This window comes from Halichoerus grypus, chromosome 6 (assembly GCF_964656455.1).
Source record: "Halichoerus grypus chromosome 6, mHalGry1.hap1.1, whole genome shotgun sequence".
In the NCBI taxonomy this organism is placed as follows: Eukaryota; Metazoa; Chordata; class Mammalia; order Carnivora; family Phocidae; genus Halichoerus; species Halichoerus grypus.
The window spans coordinates 126,850,741-126,877,263 of NC_135717.1; the positions used below are offsets into that span (position 1 = coordinate 126,850,741).

At 34.4% G+C, this 26,523-nt stretch overlaps 1 protein-coding gene across 4 annotated transcripts in view; it reads left to right on the forward strand.

Moving 5' to 3' along the window:
• The window catches only part of MON2 (MON2 regulator of endosome-to-Golgi trafficking), a 102,637-nt gene that overhangs the window by 34,540 nt on the left and 41,574 nt on the right, over positions 1 to 26,523 (forward strand). For all 4 annotated transcript variants that reach the window (XM_036122872.2, XM_078076210.1, XM_078076211.1 and 1 more), the window contains 13 exons: positions 6,441 to 6,565; positions 6,934 to 7,070; positions 8,179 to 8,332; positions 13,248 to 13,480; positions 15,488 to 15,569; positions 16,340 to 16,524; positions 17,684 to 17,796; positions 18,887 to 18,991; positions 19,344 to 19,424; positions 19,502 to 19,575; positions 19,661 to 19,751; positions 23,653 to 23,754; positions 25,090 to 25,200. In XM_036122872.2, the coding sequence (XP_035978765.1) occupies positions 6,441 to 6,565; positions 6,934 to 7,070; positions 8,179 to 8,332; positions 13,248 to 13,480; positions 15,488 to 15,569; positions 16,340 to 16,524; positions 17,684 to 17,796; positions 18,887 to 18,991; positions 19,344 to 19,424; positions 19,502 to 19,575; positions 19,661 to 19,751; positions 23,653 to 23,754; positions 25,090 to 25,200 (1,593 nt within the window). The remainder of the gene's footprint in view (positions 1 to 6,440; positions 6,566 to 6,933; positions 7,071 to 8,178; positions 8,333 to 13,247; positions 13,481 to 15,487; positions 15,570 to 16,339; positions 16,525 to 17,683; positions 17,797 to 18,886; positions 18,992 to 19,343; positions 19,425 to 19,501; positions 19,576 to 19,660; positions 19,752 to 23,652; positions 23,755 to 25,089; positions 25,201 to 26,523) is intronic.

Consider the following 26,523-nt stretch of genomic DNA (forward strand, 5'->3'; position numbering starts at 1 on the left):
GTTCGCTTACTATTGCCTATTTATTAGAAAAGATATTTTAAAGGATACTGTTGAATAGGCCGATGAAGAGATTCATAGAGCAAGGTCTAGAAAAGTCCCAAGAGCAGGAGCTTCTGTCCCCATGAAGTTGGGGTGTGCAACTCTCTTGGCATGTATATGTGTTCACCAACCTGGAAGCTCCCTAAACTCTGTACTTTTAGGATTTTTATGGTGTTTTCATCATGTAGGCATAATTGATTATTAACTCAGTTTCCACCACTTTCCCTTCTCCAGAGAATATGAGGAGTGGGGCTGAAAGTCTCAAGCTTCTAATTATGATTGTTTTTTCTGGTATCCAGCCCCTGTCCTGCAATCCATCAAGAGTTGCCTCATTAGAATGGAAGATGCTATTCACATAGGAAATTCCAAGAGACTTAGGAGCTGTGTGTCAGATGCTCCTATCACTCAGGAAATTATGAGGATTTTAGGAGCTCTGTGTCAGAAACCAGGAGCAGAGACCAATATATATATTTCTTACTACTTCACTATACATTATGGGAGTCTCAAGTGAGGAAAGAAAGGGGCAGAGAGCCTGTTTGAAGTAATGGCCAAAAACTTCCCAACTTTGAAGAAGGAAAGGGACATAAAAATTCATGAAGCTCAGAGAATTATAACTAGGATTAATCCGAAGGGACCTATACCAAGACACATTATAATTAAGCTGTTAATACTTACAGAGAATCTTAAAGTAGCCAAAGAAAAGCAACTTGTCATGTGTAAGGGAGCACTCATAAGACTGTCAGTAGATAGCTCAGGAGAAACCTTGCAGGCCAGAAAGAAAATGGGATGCTATAGTCAAAGTACTGAAAGAAAAAAACCTGCCAATGAAGGAGAAATTAAGACTTTCCCAGATAAATTAACTACATTAAATTAAGATAAACAAACGTATAGGAAGAAAAGACATTCCTCCTTTTCCTTTCCATATCCACTAGTCAGTCATAGAGCACCAAGTCTTGTGTTCTCACAGTAACGCAGCATGCTTATACCTTCTTCATAACAAATACAAAGTTTACATTTTCTGTTTCCAAACCAAGAATTACCAACTTCTTTTTCATTTTTATAAAACTTGGTGCTGAGTTGTGCCTCTCAAAATTAACATTTTGAAGCCCTAACCCCTAACATGATAGTATTTGGAAATGGACTCTTTGGGAGATAATTAGGTTTAGATGAGGTCATGCAGGTAGGGCCATCATGATGGGCTTAGTGACCTTATAAGAAGAGACACTAGAGAGCTTGCTTGCTCTCTCTTTCTGCCACGTGAGAACACGGTGATAAGGCAGCTGTCTGCAAGCTAGGAGGAGAGCTCTCACGCAACCCCGATGATGCTGGTATCCTGATCTCAGACTTCTAGCCTCCAGAACTGTGCCAAACTATTTAAGCCACCCAGTCTGTGGTCTTTTGTTATGGTATCCCAACAGACTGAGAACTTGGTTTCTGTCCACCAGTTCTCTTATGTAGCAGTTCATCGGGTGACTTTTTCAGAGATACAGATACCTTATTCTTCAGTAATTTCAATTTTGGATGAAATTGCTGTTTTTGAGTGCATATATTTTGGACACTGTACAAAGTGCTTTACATATATTAATTCATTTAGACTTTACTACAGCTGAAAAAATGAGACTCAGGATATTTATGTAATTTGCCTGAGATTATACTTTCTAAGCCACAGAGCTGGGATATTAATGAATTCTTTTAGACCCCAAAACCCTCGCTCTTAATTCCAGTGCATTTTACTACTACTCTGTTTTCTTAGTTCTCATTTCTTTTCTCTCCAAGGCTGCTAGTGCTAAATTTTCAGTACTGTTCCTATACCATTCTCCGTATTTAGACCTTAATCTCCTTGACTTGCGGGGATAAAAGAGGGAGATAAATAACAGTATAGCCAGCTATAGGAAAGATTGAATGTTACTACCTAAAGGTAGAAAAATGCCTACTTCTGTGTACTTCACTCATAGGGGGTGATGACCAACTGGTAAAATTTCTCTTCCTAATAAGGCAGCTCTAGGACCATGTTTATAAAGATGAATTCTTCAGATCTATATAAGATACTAGTTTCTCAGGGGCACCTGGGTGGCTCAGTCAGTTAAGTGTCTGCCTTTGGCTCAGGTCATGATCCCAGAGTCGTGGGATCGAGCCCCGCATCGGGCTCCCTGCTCAGCGGGGAGCCTGCTTCTCCCTTTCCCTCTGCCCATGCTTGTGTTCTCTTTCTTGCTCACTGTCTCTCTCAAATAAATAAATAAAATCTTTAAAAAAGAAAAAAGATATTAGTTCCTCATTGTTATACTTTGTGACATTGGAACTTAGCAGTATGGGAAAGTGCAGACATTCTGCAGTTTCTCCAAAGGCAGAAGCTAAAGGTATGGTACTTGTGGGGTAAGATAGGTAATTATGGAATGCTTCTCTCTCATTTCTTTGTGTTTTCTTTATTTAAACATAGCTAATGATACATCTCCTAGGAGACATACTGGAGTAATAATTCTTACACTTTTTAGTCTTTGGATCCTTTTATGCTTGTAATAAAATATTGAGCTTTTGTCTATGTGGATTATTTCTGTCATTTATTATATTAAAGATTAAGTCTGAGATCATATTAAACCCATTCATGTTAACATAAAAACTTAATATTTTTCCAGTGGGAAAACAAAGATTTTATATATATATATACATATGTATATATATATATTTTTTAATGATTTCCTCATCTTTTTATTTAGTTTTTAAAGAAGATTTATCTACTTATTAGAGAGAGAGCATGCAAGCTGGAGGAGGGGCAGAGGGAGAAATAGAATCTCAAGTAGACTCCATACTGAGCATGGATGTGGAGCCTGACATGGGGCTCGGTCTCACAACCCAGAAATCATGATCTGAGCCAAAACCAAGAGTTGGATGCTTAACTGACTGAGGCACCCAGGCACCCCAGAGATTTCATGTTTTTTGCTTCAATGTCTGGCTTAGTAGAAGATTAGCTGGATTTTCATATCTTCTGTTTTCATCTTGTTGTGATATGTTGTTTTGGTTGAAACATATGAAGAAAATCTGGGTTCTCAAAGTTACGTAGTTGGAAAAGGCAGAATTATCTTCATGGATATTAATATTATCTTAATAGTGGATATTCTTCTTTGATACTGCACCAAACTGGACTAGTGACAGTTTAATGGTGTAGGATCTGAAACCTTAGTAATGACGTTTTCATACTCTAGTACATTAAAATTCATTGATTCATCTTGTGCTCTGATTCTATCTTTTATCCATACATGGTTTTGTAATATCATGTATTTTAGTTGTGCAGATATTCCAAATGTTAACACTTTATACAATACTAAAAATGACATATGTTAATCACTAACTATGTATCAGATAAATCTCCTGTTATTAAGAAATTGTCAAGGTCGGGACGCCTGGGTGGCTCAGTCGGTTAAGCGGCTGCCTTCAGCTCAGGTCACGATCCCAGCATCCTGGGATCGAGTCCCGCATCGGGCTCCTTGCTCAGCAGGGAGCCTGCTTCTCCCTCTGCCTGCAGCTCCCCCTGCCTGTACTCTCGCTCACTCTCTCTCGCCCACGCTCTCTAACAAATAAATAAATAAAATCTTTAAAAAAAAAAAAAAGAAATTGTCAAGGTCACAGTGGTAGATACAATAATACTGATTTTTGTTTGAAAGCTTGAATCTAATCTTTGGCAACAAAAACTGTCATTTGTTTCCCTTAAAGAATGACAAGCTTACTTTGTTCATTTTTGACAAAGTGTCTGCAATATACACAAATCTAAATAGTTGTAGTTTACCATTTGCTCTTTTAGTTAAAATGGTGTTCGATAGGGGATAGAAGTGACTAGATCAATTCCGAACTGTGCTTTTCCTCCAGACAACCATTGTACTTTGATACATAGCAAAAGCGCTTCATATGTATTCTCATTTTGTCACACAGAAAATTAAAAAGACATGCACTTATAGGTCAGACTTAAGAAAATCAGTAATTTAATTATATTTTTTATTTATGCTATTTTTTTTCATTATGGTTCTTTAGTGAAATAGACCTTTTTTAAAAAAAATGTGTGTGGTAGTGAAGAATGCAATGACAGTAGTGTAGTCTGGTGTTAGTGCCTTGATTCTTGATAAAGCTGTTTTACCCACCATGCTTTTGTACCTTCAGTACAAATGTCAATGCACTGAAAATGGCAAGTAATATATTACTATAAAAATAATTGTGACCTCACTTTGACCCCACTTTCGGGAATCATTGAACTAGAGAATCTGTTCTCCCCCAGTATTCACCAGCTTATCTCATTCTATCAAGTAGCTCAGGGGTGTAGATAGCTAATATTCAAAGGTTAGTTCTGTTAATATATCTAGAATGACTAGAGGAAACTGGAATGCCCCAGTCATTCAGAGTTATAAGATAGCTAGTATACTATATTCTTTCTCTTTTCTATCATCTGAGCTAGGTGCTCCTCTGTCCTCTGAATCATTAGGCTTTGTTCCCAGATATCTTTTTAAGGAAGATATGTTTAAGGAATTTATGAAGCTTAATTATAAGTGGCCAGTGTATCTCTCTTCTGCCTTTGACTAGCTGCTTTTAAAAAGGAATGAATGGGGCTAAATTGACTTATCCAACCTAATGTTCTACTTCTTCACATACATGTCTTAGGACATACAAAGGATCTTAGTGCTAACAAATCCATTAACTATAAGGTTGTTACCTCTTACCAGGCCTTGAGAAATAGACTCCTGCATTTAAATATTCTATCAGGCTTTCTTGTGTCCTAAGCCAACAGTTATCTTATGTACATAATCTATCAGAAATCCATGTAGTACTGTGATTAGAATTTCTACCAGGATGACTTTGATTAATCTTAAGCATCAGTTGTCTCTTGACTACTATGCATTACCAAAAGACTACGAATTCAGAGACATTCATCACTCTTCATGCTTACAGTGGAGTTCATGAAGTATCTTCATGCCACAAGGAATTGGACTTAGGCCATAGATACCAATCTTAATACCTGTTTCCCTATGAGTTCAACCTCTTGGGGAAAAGGCTTAACAGATTCACAGCAGGCGCCCTCCATTGATGCTGTTGAGAACAATGCAGTGACCTCAACACGACTTCTGTGATCAGACTTTCACACTTGGCAAGGAGGGAGAGAGGGAGAACAGAGTTCCAGACCTCAGGAGAGAGGCTCTCCTTTACCCAAATCGCAAGGTTTTAGTGGCTACAGTATAAATTTATTGTTTAATATGTGCTGTAGTCTGCCTTCCACAGGAGAGAAAATGATACACTTTTCAAGGCAAGTTTTATAGCAGTGTTTCCTTTGGCTGTGATATAATGATGTTTCTGAGAGCCTTTGTTTTCTGGCCTCAAAACCTAGCTGATAAACCTTCAGTTCTACCACATTTATATTTCACTTTCACTCTAAAGTAGGTAGTGTACATTTGGAGGACCCACTAATGTTAAAACTCTGTAGTAGATACAATTTGCATAGTGAGTCACCAGCATGATTCTTTTTCAGTTCGTTACTAAAAGGATCATTTGTTTAGAAAAAATAATGTGCTCTGCATTTGCATGGCATTTTATCATGTTTAGGGGATGTTTTTAAAGATTTTTTTTTTTTTATTTGACAGAGAGAGAGCGAAGAGGGGGAGCAGGAGAGGGAGAAGCAGGCTCCCCACTGAGCAGGGAGCCCGATAGGGGCTCGATCCTGGGATCATGACCTGAGCCGAAGGCAGACGCTTAACAACTGAGCCACCCAGGCGCCCCTCATTTATTAGACATTTAATACATAATGTTGAGAATGTGCTTCAAACATTTTTATTTACAAAGAGCGTGCAGAGAAGATGGTTTATATTAATAATGGTAATGATAGCTAATACTTATAAAGCAAAACTATGTACCAGGCCTTATTCTAAGTAGTTTATGTATTTATACCTGTCAAGTGCTACAGATTCCTTTTTGTTTTCCTACTAGAAAATATATATTAAACGTACTTAGGCTTATTGCCTGTTTGTTTAAGCAGCAAAAGAACATATGGAAAAACTTGTGGTATTATTGAAGAGAAGAACATACATCCTATCAGCTGTTTACATGATACATGCTACCTGCCAGGAATGAGGATGGTGTGATGGTGCATAGTGCTTTCTAAAGAATAAGGGTAATAGATTAACCATGTTAGCAGATCTGTAGTGTGTGTTTGTAGGGACGTAGAGAGAGACTGATTATTTTTACTGTTAGCTTTCCCCATATAACTGCTTTACCCTTCTTTTTCTCTACTCCCCATTAAATGAATTTTAATTTATTTAAAATTGGGAGATTTTATTGGTTTGTCCATAACACTAAGAACAAAGAATGTAATTTATAAATTCTGATCTTAGATTTAAAGAAATACTATTAAAAATTTTTTTTTTTAGGTAACTGAATGTGAGATATTTCTGTCACTTCTGGTGAAATTTCTGGATGCAGATAAACCACAGTGGTTACGAGCTGTTGCAGTAGAATCAATACACAGACTGTGTGTGCAGCCTCAGCTCTTAAGGTAAAACCACAGTAATATTTTGTTAAATAGATAGGTTAATGTTTGCTAGTAGGAAGAGTTTAAATATTTATTCCCAAATATTAGTGATTTCTAAACAAAGAAAATTGTATATACTATGTATATGGAGCAGTAGTGGTGTGAGTGTGGTAGCAACTGAGAGGTGGGCAAAAAAATATGGGTAGTAATTGCCATCAATCCAAATTTATTGGTTAATGTAGCCAAGATGATTTTTTTTATAACATTGACCTCAGTCTGAACTTTTATACTAACTTAGTAAAATCACTCAGGTGTGATGAAGTTTTAAGTATAGACTGATACATCAATATTAATTGCTGTTTTTCTCAGAAACATTTAAAATTATTTTACAGGTCATTTTGTCAGTCCTATGATATGAAACAGCATTCTACCAAGGTTTTTCGTGACATTGTGAATGCCCTGGGATCTTTTATACAGTCGTTGTTTCTTGTCCCTCCTACCGGAAATCCTGCTACAACAAACCAAGCTGGTAAAGGCTAATTCATATTCTGTTTTTTAATATTCTGCCATGATTTACTGTATTCACTATTCTGAGAGGATATTTTATAGAAATTTTGTGACTGGAGAAATTTGGATTACCTAAATGTATTGGTAGTAAAGACTTACACTTAAAGAATATTCAGTCTCATTGAGGCAGCTATGTTGAGTTCTTTCCAGAATATGTTTCCTTCTCTGGTATACTTTCAGTTTCTCTAATCACATAAGAATAAGAGTTTAGATGCTTATATTCATTTTAGAAGGATCTTCATTTTGGGGCACCTGGGTGGCTCAGTCAGCTAAGTGTCTGCCTTTGGCTCAGGTCATGATCCCAGAGAGCCTGCTTCTCCCTCTCCCTTTGCCCCTCCCCTTGCTTGTGCTCTCTCTGTCTCTCTCTCAAATAAATAAATAAAATCTTAAAAAAAAAAAAAAAGGATCTTCGTTTTGTGCCTCTCTCAAAAGAATCTGGTTCACCACCTTAGGAGGTCTATTAGTCTCTCTTTTAACAAAATAGGTAAACTTGATTTAAGTTGTTTGGAAATCAACATATGGCTTCTTATTTCTCTTTGCCTTTTTTATATTTATCTTCTACTTTTTACTGTCTGATTAATGATTTCTTAATTCTTAATTTTCACTTCTGATAAAAAATGGTCTAACAAAAGGTGTATTATAAAGTTTTTGTCAGTAGTTTTACTTATTAGTACCTTTTTTATAAAAAAGGAAGTGGTGTTCTGGGGAAATAGAGTCTCTAATAGCCAAAACAGGATTGGTAAACTTCATTTATTCGTGCAGTATCCATTCTTATAGAACAAATTTTTTTAAAAAATATTTTATTTATTTATTTGACAGAGACATAGTGAGAGAGGGAACACAAGCAGGGGGAGAGGGAGAAGCAGGCTTCCTGCCGAGCAGGGAGCCCGATGCGGGGCTCGATCCCAGGACCCTGGGATCATGACCTGAGCCGAAGGCAGACGCTTAACGCCTGAGCCACCCAGGCGCCCCTAGAACAAATTTTTTTAATTTGAACAGATGTTTGTGTATTATGGGTTTGTAATTAACTAGTAAATTGGTATCTTTGCTTTCTTCCCCTTATCTAATAGGAAACAATAACTCAGGTGGCCCTGTCTCAGCACCAGCTAACTCAGGAATGTTGGGGATTGGTGGAGGTGTTACTTTGCTACCAGCATTTGAATATAGAGGAACTTGGATACCTATTCTAACTATAACAGTACAAGGCAGTGCAAAAGCCACCTAGTAAGTAGTAGTAGCTTTATTTTGTAATGAATGATGCCATTGGGATTATTTTATCCTAAAATGTTTCTGCATTATATTTTGAATTTTAAACCTAGTAATTCTAATGCAATTTAGAACTAATTTTCTCTTGTCACATGTTGGAATTTTACATAGGATTGGATTTTGTTGTTTTCTTTTGTACTATTTACTGATGTGTTAGTGTTAACAGTATTGTGAAACAAAATGTGATTTCTTTACCTGAGGACCTATTTAGCTGTTTTATATGGCTTTTTGATTTAAGTATATGACTTTGGACTTAGGTCTTCTAATACTAACTGAGTCACCAGCAGCAAATTAGTTAACTTTTTAAAAAATCTCAGTTTCTTTACCTATAAAATGAGAGTAGTGATATATCTACCTTTGAGGATTCTATAGGTGAGAAAAGTTATTTTAACTGTGTAGCTAATTACCTTTTTAGAGTTTAACACACAGTACTTTTAGTTTAATTAACTTAAAGTGTTTAATGGATTCCATATGTGTTATTTTTATTGTCATTAGTCATTTCAGTTTAACAAATACATATTTGGCAGTGTATTGTTGATTTTTCTTAAGTCGGAGTGAACTACAGTGCTACAGAGATAAAGCAATCAATCCTACAGAGATTTAACACTACTGTAGTTACTGTTAAACAGTCAACTAATACATTTTGAATGCTTGGCATGTATAATTGAAACAGTATTCCGATGACAAGTAATCAGAACTCAAAGTGTGAAGCAGAGTGTCTGACTAGTTGTTTGTTGTTTGTTTGTTTAAATTTGAATATAGTTGACACACATTACCTAAGTATACATATTGTATACTTATGTGTACAATAGTATACAATAGTGATTTGACAAGTTTATATATTATGTTGTGTTCACCACAAGTATAGCTGCCATCTGTCCTCTTATATTACTGTTACAATACCATTGACTATATTCCTTATGCTGTGCCCTTTATTCCCATCACTTACTCATTCCATAACTGGAGGCCTATGTCTCCCACTCCCCTGCACCCATGTGCCCAGCCCCCACTCTGACTAGTTTAAATGATAAATTTATATGGTATGTCAGTCTACATAGTATAATCATAGTATTTTGCTGTTCAGCTTTATTTTGCCTGTAATTATGAAAGTATAGAATCATAGAGGACTGAAATATTTAACTAAAATTCATTGTTATTCTTAGTCATTTAAAAGATATTAAAGTTACATAGTTTCATATAAGCTTTTATTTGCTACAAAGGCTAGTGCTCTAGTATACTGGACTATCAAATTTAAAAGAAATCAGATTTCTAGCACTGAAGGAGACAATAATCTCATGCATTTCCCCACCTCATTTTATAAATTGAAAAAACCCCAGCATGAAACTAGTTGCCCTCATTGAGCTTACATTTTAGTGAGTGAGATAGTCAGTAAAGGTTCAAATAAACATATAATATCACCTTGGGTAGTGGTTAATTCTTTGAAGAAAAAACAAATTAAGGGGATAGAGAGTGACAGAAGTGATCTCTGAGGAAACAAGTTTGAGCAAAATAACATAATTAAAGGGAGAGAGTGAAGATGTGTGCTTGAAGAAGAAAAATTAAAACAAATGAATGACAAGAGAGTAAATACTTGGCAAAGTTACATGAATTACTTTTTTATTAATGGAAGTCTGAAACCAATTGTTTATTGATAATTTAGTCCTTACAAATTAAGCGAGTTGGATTTTAACTAGTTCTGCTACTAAATACTATGATTTTGAGTACAGCACATTATTTCACTTGAAGGCAAACTTAGGACTAAATCTCTAAAGGAACATATAAATAGTGGGGTTTTTTTAGTGCTATAAACACTGAGATTACTCACCTCTGAAATCAAAAATAGCCAGAAAATATTGGGTTTTCTTTTGCACATGGATTAGTAGGTTTCCATTGAAGCCTCCCTGTTGAATTGGCATCTTTTATTCATTCATTTGCTGTGAGATTCAGTATAAAGTTATTTTCACTATTTCCTTTGAAGGCATACATGTAAATCTTGATTGTGTATTCTGTTCTTTTATTGACTTTTTAAGTATATAATCATTTGAAAACTTAAGTAATGTAACACAGAAGTAGTTTTGACCTAAGTATTGTTGACATATTCTTTTTGATTGATTACACTATGGCTCCTTTCAAAGTTGGGCTTGCGACAGTTTTGCAACTTTACCTTAAATTTAAAAATACTTAAATAAATGGGTTACATTTATCTAAAACTGGTATTTATGTACTAGTTCTAATAAAATACCACTGAGGTATTGAGGTAAGAAAGTGTGGGCTTTGTTTTAGGTTGTGGTATAAATAAAAATAAGCATAAATCACCTTTTTCTCTTACCTATTCTAGCACTTAAGGTCTTTACCATAGAATTTGGGGATTAGAGTTTGGAATATTTAGGATTACTTTCTTTGTTTTAGATGCATTTTCTCAGTAGATCATTTGTTCTTTGAGAATAGAGATTTATCTGAAAAAATGCTTAGCACTCATAGGCTTAATGTGTGGCTCTGAAAGGCTCATTGACTTGGCAACGATTAAACCCATAAACTTTACCTCCTTGTTTGAGCTTAGATCTCTTTTGATCAGTAATATAACTATATCTTTATTGATTACCTAAATTTTAAAATCCTCGGAGCTGGCACATACTAGGGGTTAAATTGATAGGCTTTAGAGTCAGACTTGGGTTAAGAACTGTTGATGGATAACTGTGTCACCTTAGTCCTTAGTTTCATCATCTGTATCTTTTAGGGGTTTGTGAGGAGTTAAACAAGATAATATACATCAAAAAATCCCTTAGAGTCCCAGGCCAAGAGTTATTACACAACAAATGGTAGCTATTTATAGGTGTTGTTACTGTTTATTCTGAGTTTTGCATTTCTTTACAAATTACCTACCTCCAGTCTTGATTATGATTCAGCAACTTTTAGAATTTGAGGTTGGAAATCTCTTTTATTAACTTACTGTAATCTTTAGTGATTTCAATTTTGTTTTTGAGATGTAATCCACATACCATAAAATTCAGCCTTTCACAGTATACATTTTATGGTTTTACTGTATTCAAAAGCTGTCTAACAATAATCACCTTTAACTCCAGGACTTTTTCATCAAGCCAGAAAGAAACCCATACTCATTATCAGTCATTCCCCAGTCTCCCTTTCCCATCCCCCTAGCAATCACTAACCTATTTTGCATTTCTACTGATGTGCTTATTCTGGATATTTCATATAAATGTAATCATTCAATAAATACTCTTTTTCAGGCTTCTTTCAGCATGTTTTGAAGGTTCATCTGTGTTGTAGGATGTATCAGTACTTCATTTCTTTTTATGGCTGAATAATAACTCTAATTTATGGATGTACTGTATTTTGTTTCTCCATCAATTGATGGGTATTTGGATTGCTTCCACTTTTTGGCTTTTAGAGATAACACTGCTATGAGCATTTGTGTACAACTTTTTGCTTAGACATATGTTTTCATTTCTCATGGATACATACCTAGGAGTAGAATTGCTGAGTCATGTATTATTCTATGTTTAACTTTTTGAAGAACTGCCAAACTATTTTCCCAACTGACTGTACCATTTTATATTCCTACCAACAGTGTTTGGGGGTTCAAATTTCTCCACATCCTCAACAGTACTTTTACTGTCTTTTGATTATTGTTATAGTCTTTTGATTATAGCCATCCTAGTGGACATTAAATGTTATCTTACCATATTTCAGTTTGCATTTCTGTAAATACTAATGGCATTGAGTATCTCATTCACATGCTTATTGGCCATTTATATATCATCTCGGGAGAAATGTCTTTTCAGATCCTTTGCTCCTTTTTAATTGGGTTGTCTTTTTATTATTTAGTTGTAAGTGTTCTTATATATTCTGGATCTTTAGTCCCTTATCAGATACATGATTTGCAAAAATTTTCTATTCTGTGGGTTGTCTTTCATTTTCTTAATAGTGGCCTTTGAAGCACAAGAGTTTTTAATATTGACTAATTCAGTTTTATCTATTTTTTCCTTTGTTGCTTGTGCTTTTGGTATCCTGTCTAACAGATCATTACCTAATGTGAGGTCATGAAGATTTTTGCCTGTGTGTTCTAAGAGTTTTTAGTTTTAGCTCTTATATTTAGGTCATTGGTTAATTTTGAATTAATTTTTGTATATGGTACAAGGTAAAGATCCACCATCATTCATTTATATGTGAATATGCAGTTTTTCCAGTACCACCAGTTTTTTTTTTTTCCATTGAATTATCTTGATGAATTTCAATTTTAAGGAATTTAAAACCATAATTCCTTATTTGCCATGATTTAAGACAAAAGATTTGTTATCTTTCTTTTTGAAAGCTTTGTTCTAACTATGGGGTAGAAACTGCTCTAAAATTCAACTTTGACATATTAATGCTCTGAGTATTATTCTTACCCTGTTGGCAGGTTGTGTCTGAGGTGATAGCTAAGCTAGATATCTCACAGTAATACTTTCTCAGTGTGAAAATATCTTCCTGTTTATAGGATTGATTTGATTTTATAGTACCTTATTTTGAAAGCACCCAAGTCAGAGTTTGAGAAGTTTTATAATCTATTTAGTCTTACTCTATTTTATATGTAGTCTTTATTTCTCTAATACCAACAATTAAAATACTGGCACATTTAGGGGGAGAGGCAAAAAGTAAATTGTTAAAATAATTAGTTATGGCAGTGGTCAGGTCTTAATTTTTCTAATCAGTTTCTTAGAATACTGAGAAAGGATCCCTTCTCCAAATGAAACAAACTCAGTAATGTCCATTGACTTTTCCTATTCTGTTGCTCTTCATTTCTCTGAACTACAAATACTTTTATATATTTTCATTATCGTGGCTTTTAATTAGTGTTTTTTCTTAATTTCAGCCTAGAGATGTTGGACAAAGTTGAGCCCCCAACTATACCAGAAGGTTATGCTATGTCTGTGGCATTCCATTGTTTGCTTGACCTAGTACGTGGAATCACTAGTATGATTGAAGGAGAGTTAGGAGAGGTTGAAACAGAATGTCAGACTACCACTGAAGCAGCTTCTTCACCAACACAGTCATCAGAACAGCAAGAATTACAGTCAACATCAGACCAAATGGATAAGGAAATAGGTATATTGATGTCTGTATTTTTAATTTTTATTTTGAAATAATTTGAAATTTACAGAAAATTTGCAGAAATACTCAAGTTCCCATATATCCTTCACCCTGATTTCCCAGTTGTTAACACTGTCCTATTTGTGTTATCATTCTATTTATATATGTCACTATACTTTTCTCCTGAACTATTTGAGAATAAGTTGCAAACATAATGCTCCACTACCCCTTAATACTTTAGTGTTTTCTGAAAAATACAGTTTCCTAACATAACTACAGTACAATCCCATCATAAATTTAGCATCAACCCAGTATTATCTTATCCCAGACCTCATTCAAATTTTGCCGGTTGACCCAATAATGTCTTTTATGTTGGATCACATGTTGAATTTAGTTCTATGTTGCTATACTATCCTTTAATCTAGAACACTTCCTTAGTTTTTTCTTGTCTTACATGACCTTGACATTTTTGAAGAGTATAGGCTAGTCAGTTTAGGTTTGTCTTTTGTTTCCTTATAATTAGATTCAATTTACTCATTTTTGCTAGGGCTACCATAAAAATATTGCTGTGTTAAACATAGTCTATCAACATAGCAGGAGCATACAATTATCAGGATGTCTCATTATTGGTAATGTTAACTTTTGTCATTTGGTTAATACGGTGTCTGGCTGGTTTCTTCAGTGTAAGATTAATTATGAACTTTTTATGGAGAAATACTTTGAGATCTCTACTATAAAAGAGAGCTTTCCCTTCTCTCCCATTTATTTTTTTTAATTTCTCATTTATATTAGTATGGATTCTTGGATTTCTATTTTATTTGAAAGGTTACAATATGATTATCGTTATTTGGTTTAACTCTCAGATTGTTCCTGATATGGCCAGTGGGACCCCTTTCAAACTGGCCACTGTGTCCTTTTATCATTTTCTGAGCACTACTCACTGTCTGACACAACACAATGTTCCAAGCTCATCTTGGATCTTTCTTGCCAAGCCCAGGAATCAGTTATTTTTCTAAGGAGCCCTCACTCCTTTTAGTTTAGTATTTAGAAACTAGCACATGGGCACTTGTGTGCTTCTTACTACTTGAAAAGGAAATACACACACACACACACACCTCTTTACATTTTAAAAATGTTTGTCTAAAAATGTCTAAATGAGATTTCTCCAGTTCTGGTTTAATACCACAAGGCTTATTTTTAACTTTGCATGTTTTCAACTACCTTCTCCGAAAGTGAGAAACTTGGTCCCAGTTTATTCAGTGGATTTACTCATTTGCTCGATTCCCAGTGTATAGAAATCAATCTCCTGGCTGAACAGCTTGTTACACTGCCAAGTTTGGCTCAATGAAGGGGAAGGGAATAGGAACCGGTATTACACACACACACACACACACACACACACACACACACACACACACACACGAAGGGGAAGGGAATAGGAACCGGTATTACACACACACACACACACGAAGGGGAACGGAATAGGAACCGGTATTACACACACACACACACACACACACACACACACACACGAAGAGGAACGGAATAGGAACCGGTATTACACACACACACACACACACGAAGGGGAACGGAATAGGGACCGGTATTACACACACACAAACACACACACACGAAGGGGAACGGAATAGGAACCGTTATTACACACACAAACACACACACACGAAGGGGAACGGAATAGGAACCGGTATCTCACACACACACACACACACACACACACACACACACACACACACACACACACACACACACCTGAACGATCCCACCATTGATATTTTAAAACAACTTAGTTTAAAGACGTAACTGAATTCTGAAACTGGTGTGGTTTTTAAGTTTTCATTTTTTCAAATGTATTTTAACTATTAGAGCTTTAGTATTTAATAATTGAGTTGATAGAATATGTAATGTATTATCAAATGACTAGGGAGGTTTTAGAATGATGTGTTGTCAAATACTATGCTATCTATAATGATCATGAAGTATTGTATGTTTTTATCCTTTAAGTTAGTAGAGCTGTTTGGGAAGAAATGGTGAATGCCTGCTGGTGTGGTTTACTTGCTGCTCTCTCACTCCTCCTTGATGCCAGGTATTAAGTCTTTATAATTTTTTTATTGCATGTGGCAGTTAATAAGAAACAAACATTAAAATAGTTACTTAAATTGGTCCTAAAATTATTTTTTAATATGTGTTGAACATTATTCTTTTTTTGCCACCTCCCTCTCCTTCGTCCTATTCTTGCCCTGCTCCCTACCAGAATAGTTGTCATGATGTTTTAATGGAAAATATAATCCTAAAATTACAGAATGCCTTTTTCACTTCAAGCCTTTCTACTACTTTTACAGTGATGATAATTATCAATTCCTTTGATTTATTTTCCATAATGACAGGATTTACTGATTTTAAAATGCTTGATATTTTGGGGCACCTGGGTGGCTCAGTCAGTTAAACGTCTGCCTTTGGCTCAGGTCATGATCTCTAGGTCCTGGGATCAAGCTCCGCATTGGGCTTCCTGCTCAGCAGGGAGTCTGCTTCTCTCTCTCTCAAATAAATAAATTCTCTTTCTCTCTCAAATAAATAAATAAAAATCTTTAAAAAAAAATGCTTGATATTTTAGGTTCTTTTGAGTGTGTGACCATTTTCTTCAATAATGAATATATGTATTATATATTGCTTTTACCCAGTTCAGATTTTCAGGTATTATGTTGATTAGTTAAAATTCCTTCTAAGTATATTGATTTTGATAATATTTTTGTATAGATTTTCTTACAACTTCACTGAATACCTAATTCCATGTCATGTTTGCAGTATAATTAAACATAAATTAATCATGTTAAATAAAATACTTTCTCTTTTCAGCACAGATGAAGCTGCCACTGAGAATATTTTAAAAGCTGAATTGACTATGGCTGCTCTTTGTGGAAGACTGGGCCTTGTAACTTCAAGAGACGCCTTTATAACTGCAATATGCAAAGGTTCCCTGCCTCCCCATTATGCTCTTACTGTACTGAATACCACCACTGCAGCCACACTTTCCAACAAATGTAAGACTTTAGTTTATTCACAGTTTTTTTCATCTAGTGGAATGACATGGTGTAGAGAAAAGATTATAGAAATTCTGAGTTCAAGCCTCTCTGTTTCACTCACTGACTCTGACCTCATTGAGAAGTTAATGACCTGGAGCTTCAATTATTTCTCTCTCTTTAAAACAATGGGGGTGCGGGGAAAATAATACCAATTTTAAACAATAATTTTGAAGATAGAAGAAAATCTGGAAGTTTTTTGTAAACTATCATACTGTTGAAATGGTCGTTTTTATTTATTTTTTAACAGAACTAGTAGAACGATAATGCTTGCAACCACTTAGATTAACCTTTCAATTTTTTTTCTCGCTGAATACTTTGAAAACACTCGTTTGTTACATGTAATATAAATTTGTTTCAATATGATACTTAGTTTTCAAAGTGAAAACGTGAAAATTGGCCTCTAACTTTAACTAGAAAAGTTTATTGGGAATGAATGTTAAAATACTTAATGTATCCTAATTCTGTTTTGCTTGTGAAGAAGTCTGCCAAAGTTTTATAATTTTTAAAAAGTTATATAGAAAATTACTTGAAATTTATTTAACTTATCTTGGTTTTTATACCTCCTGAGTTTTAAAAATGTTTGCATATAGATAATAGGTAACTACATAAGTATCATAGTTGAACTTAGTTTAATCAAATTAATGTTTTAAAATACAACATTACTGGGGCGCCTGGGTGGCTCAGACGGTTAACGCCTGCCTTCAGCTCAGGTCCTGGGATCGAGCCCTGCATTGGGCTCCCTGCTCAGTGGGGAGTCTGCTTCTCCCTCTCCCTCCCCCTCTGTCTCTCCCCACCCCCGCTTGTGTGCACTCTCTCTCTCAAATGAATAAAAAAAATAAAATAAAATATAACATTACTGGGGCCCCTGGGTGGCTCAGTTGTTAAGCGTCTGCCTTCGGTTCAGGTCATGATCCCAGGGTTCTGGGATTGGGCCCCGCATTGGGCTCCCTGCTCTGCGGGAAGCCTGCGTCTCCCTGTCCCACTCCCCCTACTTGTGTTCCCTCTCTCACTGTGTCTCTCTCTGTCAAATAAAATATTTTTTAAAAAGAATTAACATTACTTTGAATGCAGTGTGAGAAGTAAATCTTAATTATTTAAGCTTTCCTTTGTGTTCTAGCATATTCCATTCAGGGCCAAAGTGTTATGATGATAAGTCCATCAAGTGAATCTCACCAGCAAGTTGTGGCAGTGGGTCAACCTCTGGCAGTCCAGCCTCAAGGGACAGTAATGGTAAAGTACTTTTCTTATTTTTGTTGCCAACCTCCTAAAATATTAGACATATCACAAACTACATCTTATTTTGTTGCCAACTTTTGTACCTTTGTTTTTATGTTTGCCAAATTTTATCACTATAGTTATTTACTCTTTTTTACCTGGACGATTGATACCTTTAGAAGACATTAGCAGTTGACATTATCATAAGCAGTTATGATAACACAACTTTTTTTTTTCCCCGGAAAAGTAATTTATTTCAGTCATCTTTGTAATAGTAACTATCACAGAAGATTAGCTCCAACCAGCGATCATGGCTATAATGTATATCTTACAGGTATATTCTGAAATAATGTAATTAGGATAAAAATAGTTTACATGGTTTCCTTTTAATATGGAACAACTCTGGGACATTTGATTTCTACAAAATGCTAATTCGGAGGAATCAGAAAAAAAGGAAGGTGTAAACCATGATCTGCCATTTCTTCTTGTGGTATTCTTAAAACATTATTTTCCAGTGAATAGTAGTAAGGACCAAATTAAAAGAAATATATTCTCCATGATGATGATAATGATGATGATGGCAGCTAAGATTTATTGAATTTTATCTTATCTGATTTAATGCCCTCAGCTGTTTACATTCTAAAGAAATGAAATGATTGGTAGAGAGGTTAATTTGACTAAGGTTATGGTAGTTCCATGACATGAACTCAGCCAGTGTGACTCCAGGTCAATGTCAAACTGTCCTTTATGCAGTTTTAATATTTGTTTACAGGTTGATTTTCAAAATCATAATGTAAACCAGTATGACATGATACCTCTTTCAACGCTTTTGTTTTCAAATAAAGTAAAATCTGTAAGCTTTTATATTATTTGTTAAAACTCTTTACTTAACCTTCCCCATCTGGAGTCTCTTATGAGACGTTCTAATATATATATGATAACACAACTTTTAAGCAAATTATTTTGTTCTGTACAAAACCATCCAAAACCATTTTCTTAATATTTTTGTTTTTTTATTTCAAAAAATATTTGAATATGATAATGCTGCTTTACAAGAATGTATAACAGTTCTTACAAATATATCTTTTTAAAAATATATATATAGCTCACTTCCAAAAATATCCAGTGTATGAGGACTTTACTTAACTTGGCACACTGCCATGGAGCTGTGCTTGGAACATCATGGCAACTTGTCTTGGCAACTCTACAGGTATGTTGTAGGCTCTGGGTCAGAGGTCAGTGTTGTTTTTATAGCTAAGTGCTAGCAGTTAAATTAAGCAATGCCTGTTGGTGCTTTGGGCAGTCCTAAAGAATAGGCAGTAAGTTGGAAGAAGGAAGAGTTAGAAAGGAAAAAAGAGGTGGCTTGTATTGTACAAAGTGATGGAATGCTTCTCTTAATGGCTTAAGTTCTACCTCCTATGCTTGGTATAAGAAGCATTGTATATGAATAGTAATTACTAACTTAAATTTAGTTATTGGAAACCTATTTCTGATTTTAATTTTAGTTATTAGAATTTTTATAATTTTATAAATTTCTTTATTTTTTTCCTTTAATTTTATAGCATCTTGTATGGATTCTGGGATTGAAGCCTAGTAGTGGTGGTGCCTTGAAACCTGGGAGAGCTGTAGAAGGACCCAGTACAGTAAGCTCTAGTTAGTTTACTCAATTTGTGCCTCCTGAAATGTTCTTATGTTACATTTAATTGTATTCTTCTCTTAGGTTCTGACAACAGCAGTGATGACAGATTTACCAGTGATTTCCAATATACTTTCAAGATTGTTTGAAAGCTCACAGTAAGAATCAGTTTTTAAAATTGATAGAAATATTATTAGTGTATATTTTAGATCAGAATGTTTTATTTCTTCATTTTCATTATAGGTATCTTGATGACGTATCATTGCACCATTTAATAAATGCACTTTGCTCCTTATCCCTAGAAGCAATGGATATGGCCTATGGAAATAATAAGGTGTGATATTCTTTCTGTTTTAAATATGGTACATTATTGAGTTAAATAAGATGTACACTCATTATGATCTTAGTATTTTAGTAGTGAGACTAATGCTTACCTTGCAGGCTCTCTCAATTCTGTTGAGTTAGGGTTGTTATTTGTTGAAGGGGGGAGTGAAGAGGACATGATGTAGTTTGTGATATGTCTAATATGTATTATAATTTTAAACTGTGTCTATTTCTCTTGGGTACTGAGTATTTTAAGAAACATTTTGATAAAGAATAAAGGCAATACCACATTTATAAATGAGTTCCATAAAATGTCACAATAATATTTGTAATATGATTGGGGCAATATAAGATTTAAATCAAGCAATATATATATGTCTCAGTTTCTCTTGCCTTCGTTGGGATGGAAAATAAGGAGCTAATCATTTCTTTCTAAAGGTAATGATTCTCCCTACCTTGAAAATTAAATTTTTGCTTTGCTCATTGACTAAATGAATAGAACAGTACTTTTGAATATTGACATTCAAGAACATTTCTTTCTGTGCTCAAAATATCATTTCCATTATATTGGAAAGCACAGGAATATATGGATTTATTTATATTTTAGAAATTATTTAAAATACAGTGTTTTAAAATAAGTATAAAGTCACCATTTACAAATAAGTGAAGATACCCAGAACATGATTAAAAAGCAGAGAATGCAGCTTTATAACTTATTTAACATGTACCTGTAAGAATCCAAAATTATGTTGTTTCTGCCTAGACCTAAATTATATTTCTTTATACTGTGGCTTGTCATCTGTAACACTGATTTAACGATTAACTAATAGGGTTTTATTAAGGAGAAGTTTTGTATATTATAGTACATAGCTAGAGAATTACATAAACAAGCAAGTGTTTGAAAATATGTATTATAGTTTACTCCAAATTAAGGCAAGAGTAATACAAAATATAGTGAAGTAATCAATTTCTTGATATCTTTAGTAGTCCTACATCTTTAACTCTTAACACACAAATATATTTTTAATAGAGTATCTTAATTAAATCTGAGCAAGTTTCTATGGTAGTATCTTGAGAATTTATGTATTCACTCAGTAACCACAGTATATTTACTATGTACTGATACTCTGCTAGGAAATACAAAGGAAATATAAGATTTTTACTTTCAAATAGCTCATGGTTCAGTGGTAGTTAAAGTGGTCTAAGAGTTTAAATAAAGTTATAGATATTAAGTGATGTGAGACTTATTTTCTGAATCCTTAGTGTCTTGTTATGGAAGATGTTTTTAGTGTATGTTTCTCCTAAAGGAATTAAGATTAATCAAGATGAATTCGTTTGTGATTGGAGTTGGATATTGAAGGAATGGTATAATTTAGATAGAAAAGGGCAGTTTTGTGAAAATTAAAGGAGAAAAATGTTATAAGAAGTCAAGAAGAATGAGAATTGAGAAGAAATGGGAAATTTGATTATTATTAGTTTATTGTTAACCTGGAAGAATACAATTTCAAGAGAGTGGTAGGAGCAGATGTGATATTTCAGGGAGGCTTTAGAGGGAACAGTTGTTGAGAACATGGATGCATTGGAATGGAGATTGTGTTCCTGAGAATGGGTTCTCATTTTTCTATTATAGAATTTAATTTTGTAAAGTGAAGTGGTAAATGAGAAACAGAAATAAAAGTTTATAAGTATTCAAGTATAAAAAATTTTTAAATGGAGGCATAAAACAGTTTATTTTTTAGTTGTGCTTTCTATAAAAAATATAAAATATGCAGATGTTGAAATAAATAGAAACTTGTATAATTTTCTTCATTGCTTAAAAATACTTTTATCAGTGTGATATATATATCCCTAGAATAGGGATTAAAGGTGTATATCAATGTCCTTTATTGTAGCTTTAAAGTGACCAGTTATCTCATTTTTGGTCCTCATTTCAGGAATTTGTGCTAATGTGTTGAGGAAGTAGCTTATGGTAAAGTTTGCAAATTTTTCCCTACAAGAAGGTGGGGTTGATGATATTTGCATATACCAAGCTCAGTATAACAGTGACAAAAATAAAAAAAAAACAACTGTTGTTCATAGTTTACTGTATGTCAGGCACTTACATTATTTTTTTTAATCATGTGAAACAAATCAGTGAGGTTTGGTGGTAGTATCCTCTTTTTTACAGGTAAAATATGAAAACAGAGAACTTAACTAATCTCCCTGGGATCACCTATTTGGTAAATGTTAGAGCTTGTATTTGAACCCACATATGTATCATTCTAGAGCTTTATTCTTAACCACGTCACTGGTGGCTCTAACTTTTGTGTGCATCAAAGTCTGCTGTAGAGTTTTTTCTATTACGCATCTGCCTTTGGCTCAGATCATGATCCTGGGATCCTTGGATTGAGTCCCGCATTTGGCTCTCTGCTCAGCAGGGGAGTCTGCTTCTCCCTCTCCCTCTGCCCCTGCTTGTGTGCTCTCTGTCTTGCTTGCTCACTCGTTCAGATAAATAAATAAAATCTTAAAAAAAAAAGTCTGCTGTTGAGTTTTTAAAAAAATACAAATGCTAGGACCACATTCTAGGCTTCCTGAATAAGAATCTTTGGTTATGAGATATGGACATCTGTACATTCTTTTAAATGCCACATGATTCCTGTGTACATTTTGGTTACAATACGCAGAAGGAGGAGGAGGAAGTAATACTAGGCAACATTTATGAGGACTTACTGTGTGCCAGATACTTTCTAACATATGATTGTTTCTGTATATTATTATCTCCATTTCATAGATTAAAAAAATTTAGTGGAAGTAGTAACTTACTCAGTATTACATAGCTATTAAGTGGTAGAGTTGAAATGAAATCCTAAGCAGTTACAGGCAGTTCACAGGTGTCATGCTGTTTCTACAATGATACAGTTTTCTACCACAGAAATTTTTAAGGTGCCCACAACATTAGCACAAGCAGAAAGGATCAGTCTGACCATATTTGTCTCAAAACAATACTAGTTCCCTTTCTGATTGGTGAAATGCCAGCAACTGAGGAGAGGGGTTTGTCTTCTATTTCTGCTACTTTTTTGTTAGTGTATAAACTGACAGCTCTGATATCTGCCATATTCCTGACTTCATACTTCTTTCCCCTGCTCTCTGCTGTCTTCTTTCTGCTTTATTCATACTTCCTGACATTCACACATAAAACCTGAACATTTGAAGATTACGCTCATAAGAATATATATTAGTCATTCTGGGCTGCCATAATAAATTATCACAGACTGGGTGGCTTAAACTACAGAAATGTATTTTCTCATAATTCTGGAAGCTGCAAGTCTGAGATCTAGATGCCAGCATGGTGGTTCTAGTGAAGGCTCTCTTCCTGGCTTGAAAGATAGCTGCCTTCTCACTGTGTCCTCATGTGGTGCGGGAGGAGTGCTCAAGAGTGCACTAGCAAGTTCTCTGGTGTCTCTTCTTTTAAGGCGTTAATACTATCTTACCAGAGTTTCACCCTTAAGACCGCATTTAACCTTAATTACCCTCTATAGGCCTTATCTCCAGATATCATCAATTTGGGGGTTAGGGCTTCAACATAGAAATTTTAGGGGGACACAGTTTAAGTCTATGGCAGAATGCACCTTTCCTTCTGGTCAGAAGACTAGCCATTCTATGTGTCTGAAATAACTTTTGAAGTTTTTACTTTTTCCTCATGAAGGCGTTCTCTTCCTAACCAAATTTTCCAATTAGAAGCTATTCTGGATACTTGGGGGTGGGCAGGAAGGCTTGTCTCATGATAACTGAGGTTCTGTTATAATTATTGCTAACTTTATGCTAATTAGATATTAATTATAGTCATGCTTTTCAGAGTATTGTCAGTTTTATTTACATTTGAGGTACTAAAAATTCTTATAATAGCAAAATGCAATATATTTTCTCTTTAGGAACCATCTCTTTTTGCTGTTGCCAAATTGTTAGAAACAGGTCTAGTTAACATGCACCGAATAGAAATTCTTTGGAGACCTCTAACTGGCCATCTACTTGAGGTAACTTTTTCTCTTAAATACTGTGTTTACTTTTTGTTAAGAATGAAGACATAAACATTGAACTAATGATTCTGGATAACCATATGAAAAACCAGCATTACCATTTTTTTCCTGGTACTTATTTCTGTATAATTTACCAAAGACTAAAGTTTTATAATAATTGCTTTGGTGAAGGAATAGGTGTTTTGTTTTTTTTTTTTTTGGCTGAAAATGGGTGCTACATCAGTGCAATCTCTGAAAGCTCCTTTAACTGTTAGCTTGGGACCTCTTTCTTTTGTTAGTAGAGTCTCTTGATCCACCTCAGTTTCAGCTAGTTCTGAAACTTCAAGGGCTGAGAGTTAGTAGTAAACACTGTGTCTTTACAGCCTTTCCTGTGATGAGATAGTTCTTCTGCAAAGGGAAAAGCTTGTTTGGTATCACCAATTATAGATAGTACACAGGGAATTTCATCTGAATTTGTATACTCTTGTGTCCAAGTTGAAATGTTTGTTAATAATTAGCTACTTCTCAGTAACAGCTGCTTCTGTCAGACACACATGTCTTCATGTGTGCTTTAGGTTTAGGTTGCCAAGATCATTTTGTATTAGTTGAGTAAGCTAGGAAAGGTATTATTCTTAATAAGAAAAACAAATGTGCTTGACCTTTTCTTTATTTTTTTTCTATTTTATTGGGATTACTTTTATGAATTATTAAAGGATAGATTTCTTTATCATGGACCTTCTCACCAAATGGCACAAAAATAAGTTTTTAAGATTTTAGCATAGTATTTGATTATGAGGGTAGGCCTAATTAGGAACCTTAGTGTCAGCTTGCTTCTTTTGTTTACTCTGATGACACAATTTACTTTTATGACATCCTTTTTTTTCTGTGACGTGTTTAGTTTCATCTTTTATCTTCTGTCTCTCTATTGCTTCCCTTGCCCCTTATACAGAAGGTAAGCTAACTTATATTTTAGATATATAATTTTTCATTCAGTCCTTATTGATGAACATTTGGTATAATTTTTAAAATGTGAAAGAACAGGGGTGCCTGGGTGGCTCAGTTGGTTAAATGTCTGCCTTTGACTCAGGTCATGATCTCAGAGTCCTGGGATCGAGCCCCTGCATTGGGCTCCCTGCTCAGCGGGAAGCCTGCTTCTCCCTCTCCCTCTCCCCCTCCCACTGCTTGGGCTCTCTCTTTCTCTCTCTCTCTCAAATAAATAAATAAATAAAATCTTAAAGTGTGAAAGAACAGAAAATGTAATGTTTTAATTTTTCTTTTCTCAAATTGATGTGTGATACATAGTTTAAGTGTACAAGTTAAATATTTAATTTTTGTTTGATGTTTTGTCTTCAGGTCTGCCAGCATCCAAACTCTCGAATGAGAGAATGGGGAGCAGAAGCTTTAACTTCACTTATTAAAGCAGGATTAACATTTAACCATGATCCTCCACTTTCACAAAACCAGGTTAAAAAATTTTCTTGTTTTTTAAAAATAATTCTTAATATAAAATCATCATCTCCCATATGTAATTTTTTCTTAATTTATCAACTGGATGACATTCCAAGAATGGGTTTTGTTGCTTAATATTCTATTTTATATATAGGCCATGGATATCTTACAGAAGGTTGATATGTCTGGATTTTTAGGATTATCTTTATTAAAAATTATAGCAACTTTCTTGTGAATGACATGGAATTAAAGCTACTAAATTACCTAGAACTGGTCTCCCAGTGTGGAAGTTTCCCTGTTCATGCATTGCTGAAGCTTTATTTTGACATCCTACTTTATTAGCCTCCTTGCTTTGATCCTTAACTGTCTCTAATTTTTTCTCTAATTATCCTTACATGGGGAGAAAACAAGTACTCGAAGAGACAAGTACAATAAAATAGATTTTTATTTTTAAATACTTTTAAAAGTTATTTTATTCTTCCAGAGTTTTTCAGCCCTTTGTCCTGACTTCTGTAATCATTCACCTGTATCTTATACAGTTTTTTTAAAAGTCCACCAAAGTTCTATTGTTTGAAGATTGAGTAGGAATGAGGTTTTTAATAGGCATTTCCTTGACTTCATTATCTTACTGTATTGTAATTATATTACTTATTGAGTACGTACGATGTGCCACTAGTGTATTAGCTCTTGGCATAGAATGGTAAACGAAACAAAAGATGTATGTTCTTATAGAGCTTACATTTTAGTGATTTCATACCTTTTCCTATTATAGTTTAAGTTTTTTGAAAAGAAAACCCTGATCCATGTCCTTAACATTCAGCTTAATACCTGGCACATAGTGAGAGCTTAAATGTTTTTTTCAGTCAGTGAACCAAATAAGTGAGTCCTTGAAGAGAAAAAAGTTAAAAATGAAGCAAGTGCTTTCAGGTACTGAAAGGACCAGAACAGAGTACTTTTTTTTTTTTTTTACTCTAATGGATTCCAGTAGTTTTATGCCATCTTTGTTAATGTCTACCATACTTAATTTTTAGGAGTATTAAGAATTTTAAATTTAAATCCATGTGATATACGTTAACAGAGTAAATGAAAGGTGATTTTAGAAATTGGAGATTATTTTCCTCTTTCCAAATATAGCTAGGTATAAATAGATATATTTCCTTTAGTGAGATTCATTTCATATGGGTCTTTAATTAGTGTCTTTTTTTTAAAAAAAATTTTTTTTAATTATTTTTTGTTTGGGGTCTTTAATTAGTGTCTTTTAATACAGGATCACTCTCCATTTAATCCAAAATCTAACATGTTGAGGATTGGTTTTTATTTTCTCTTATTTTAATAAAA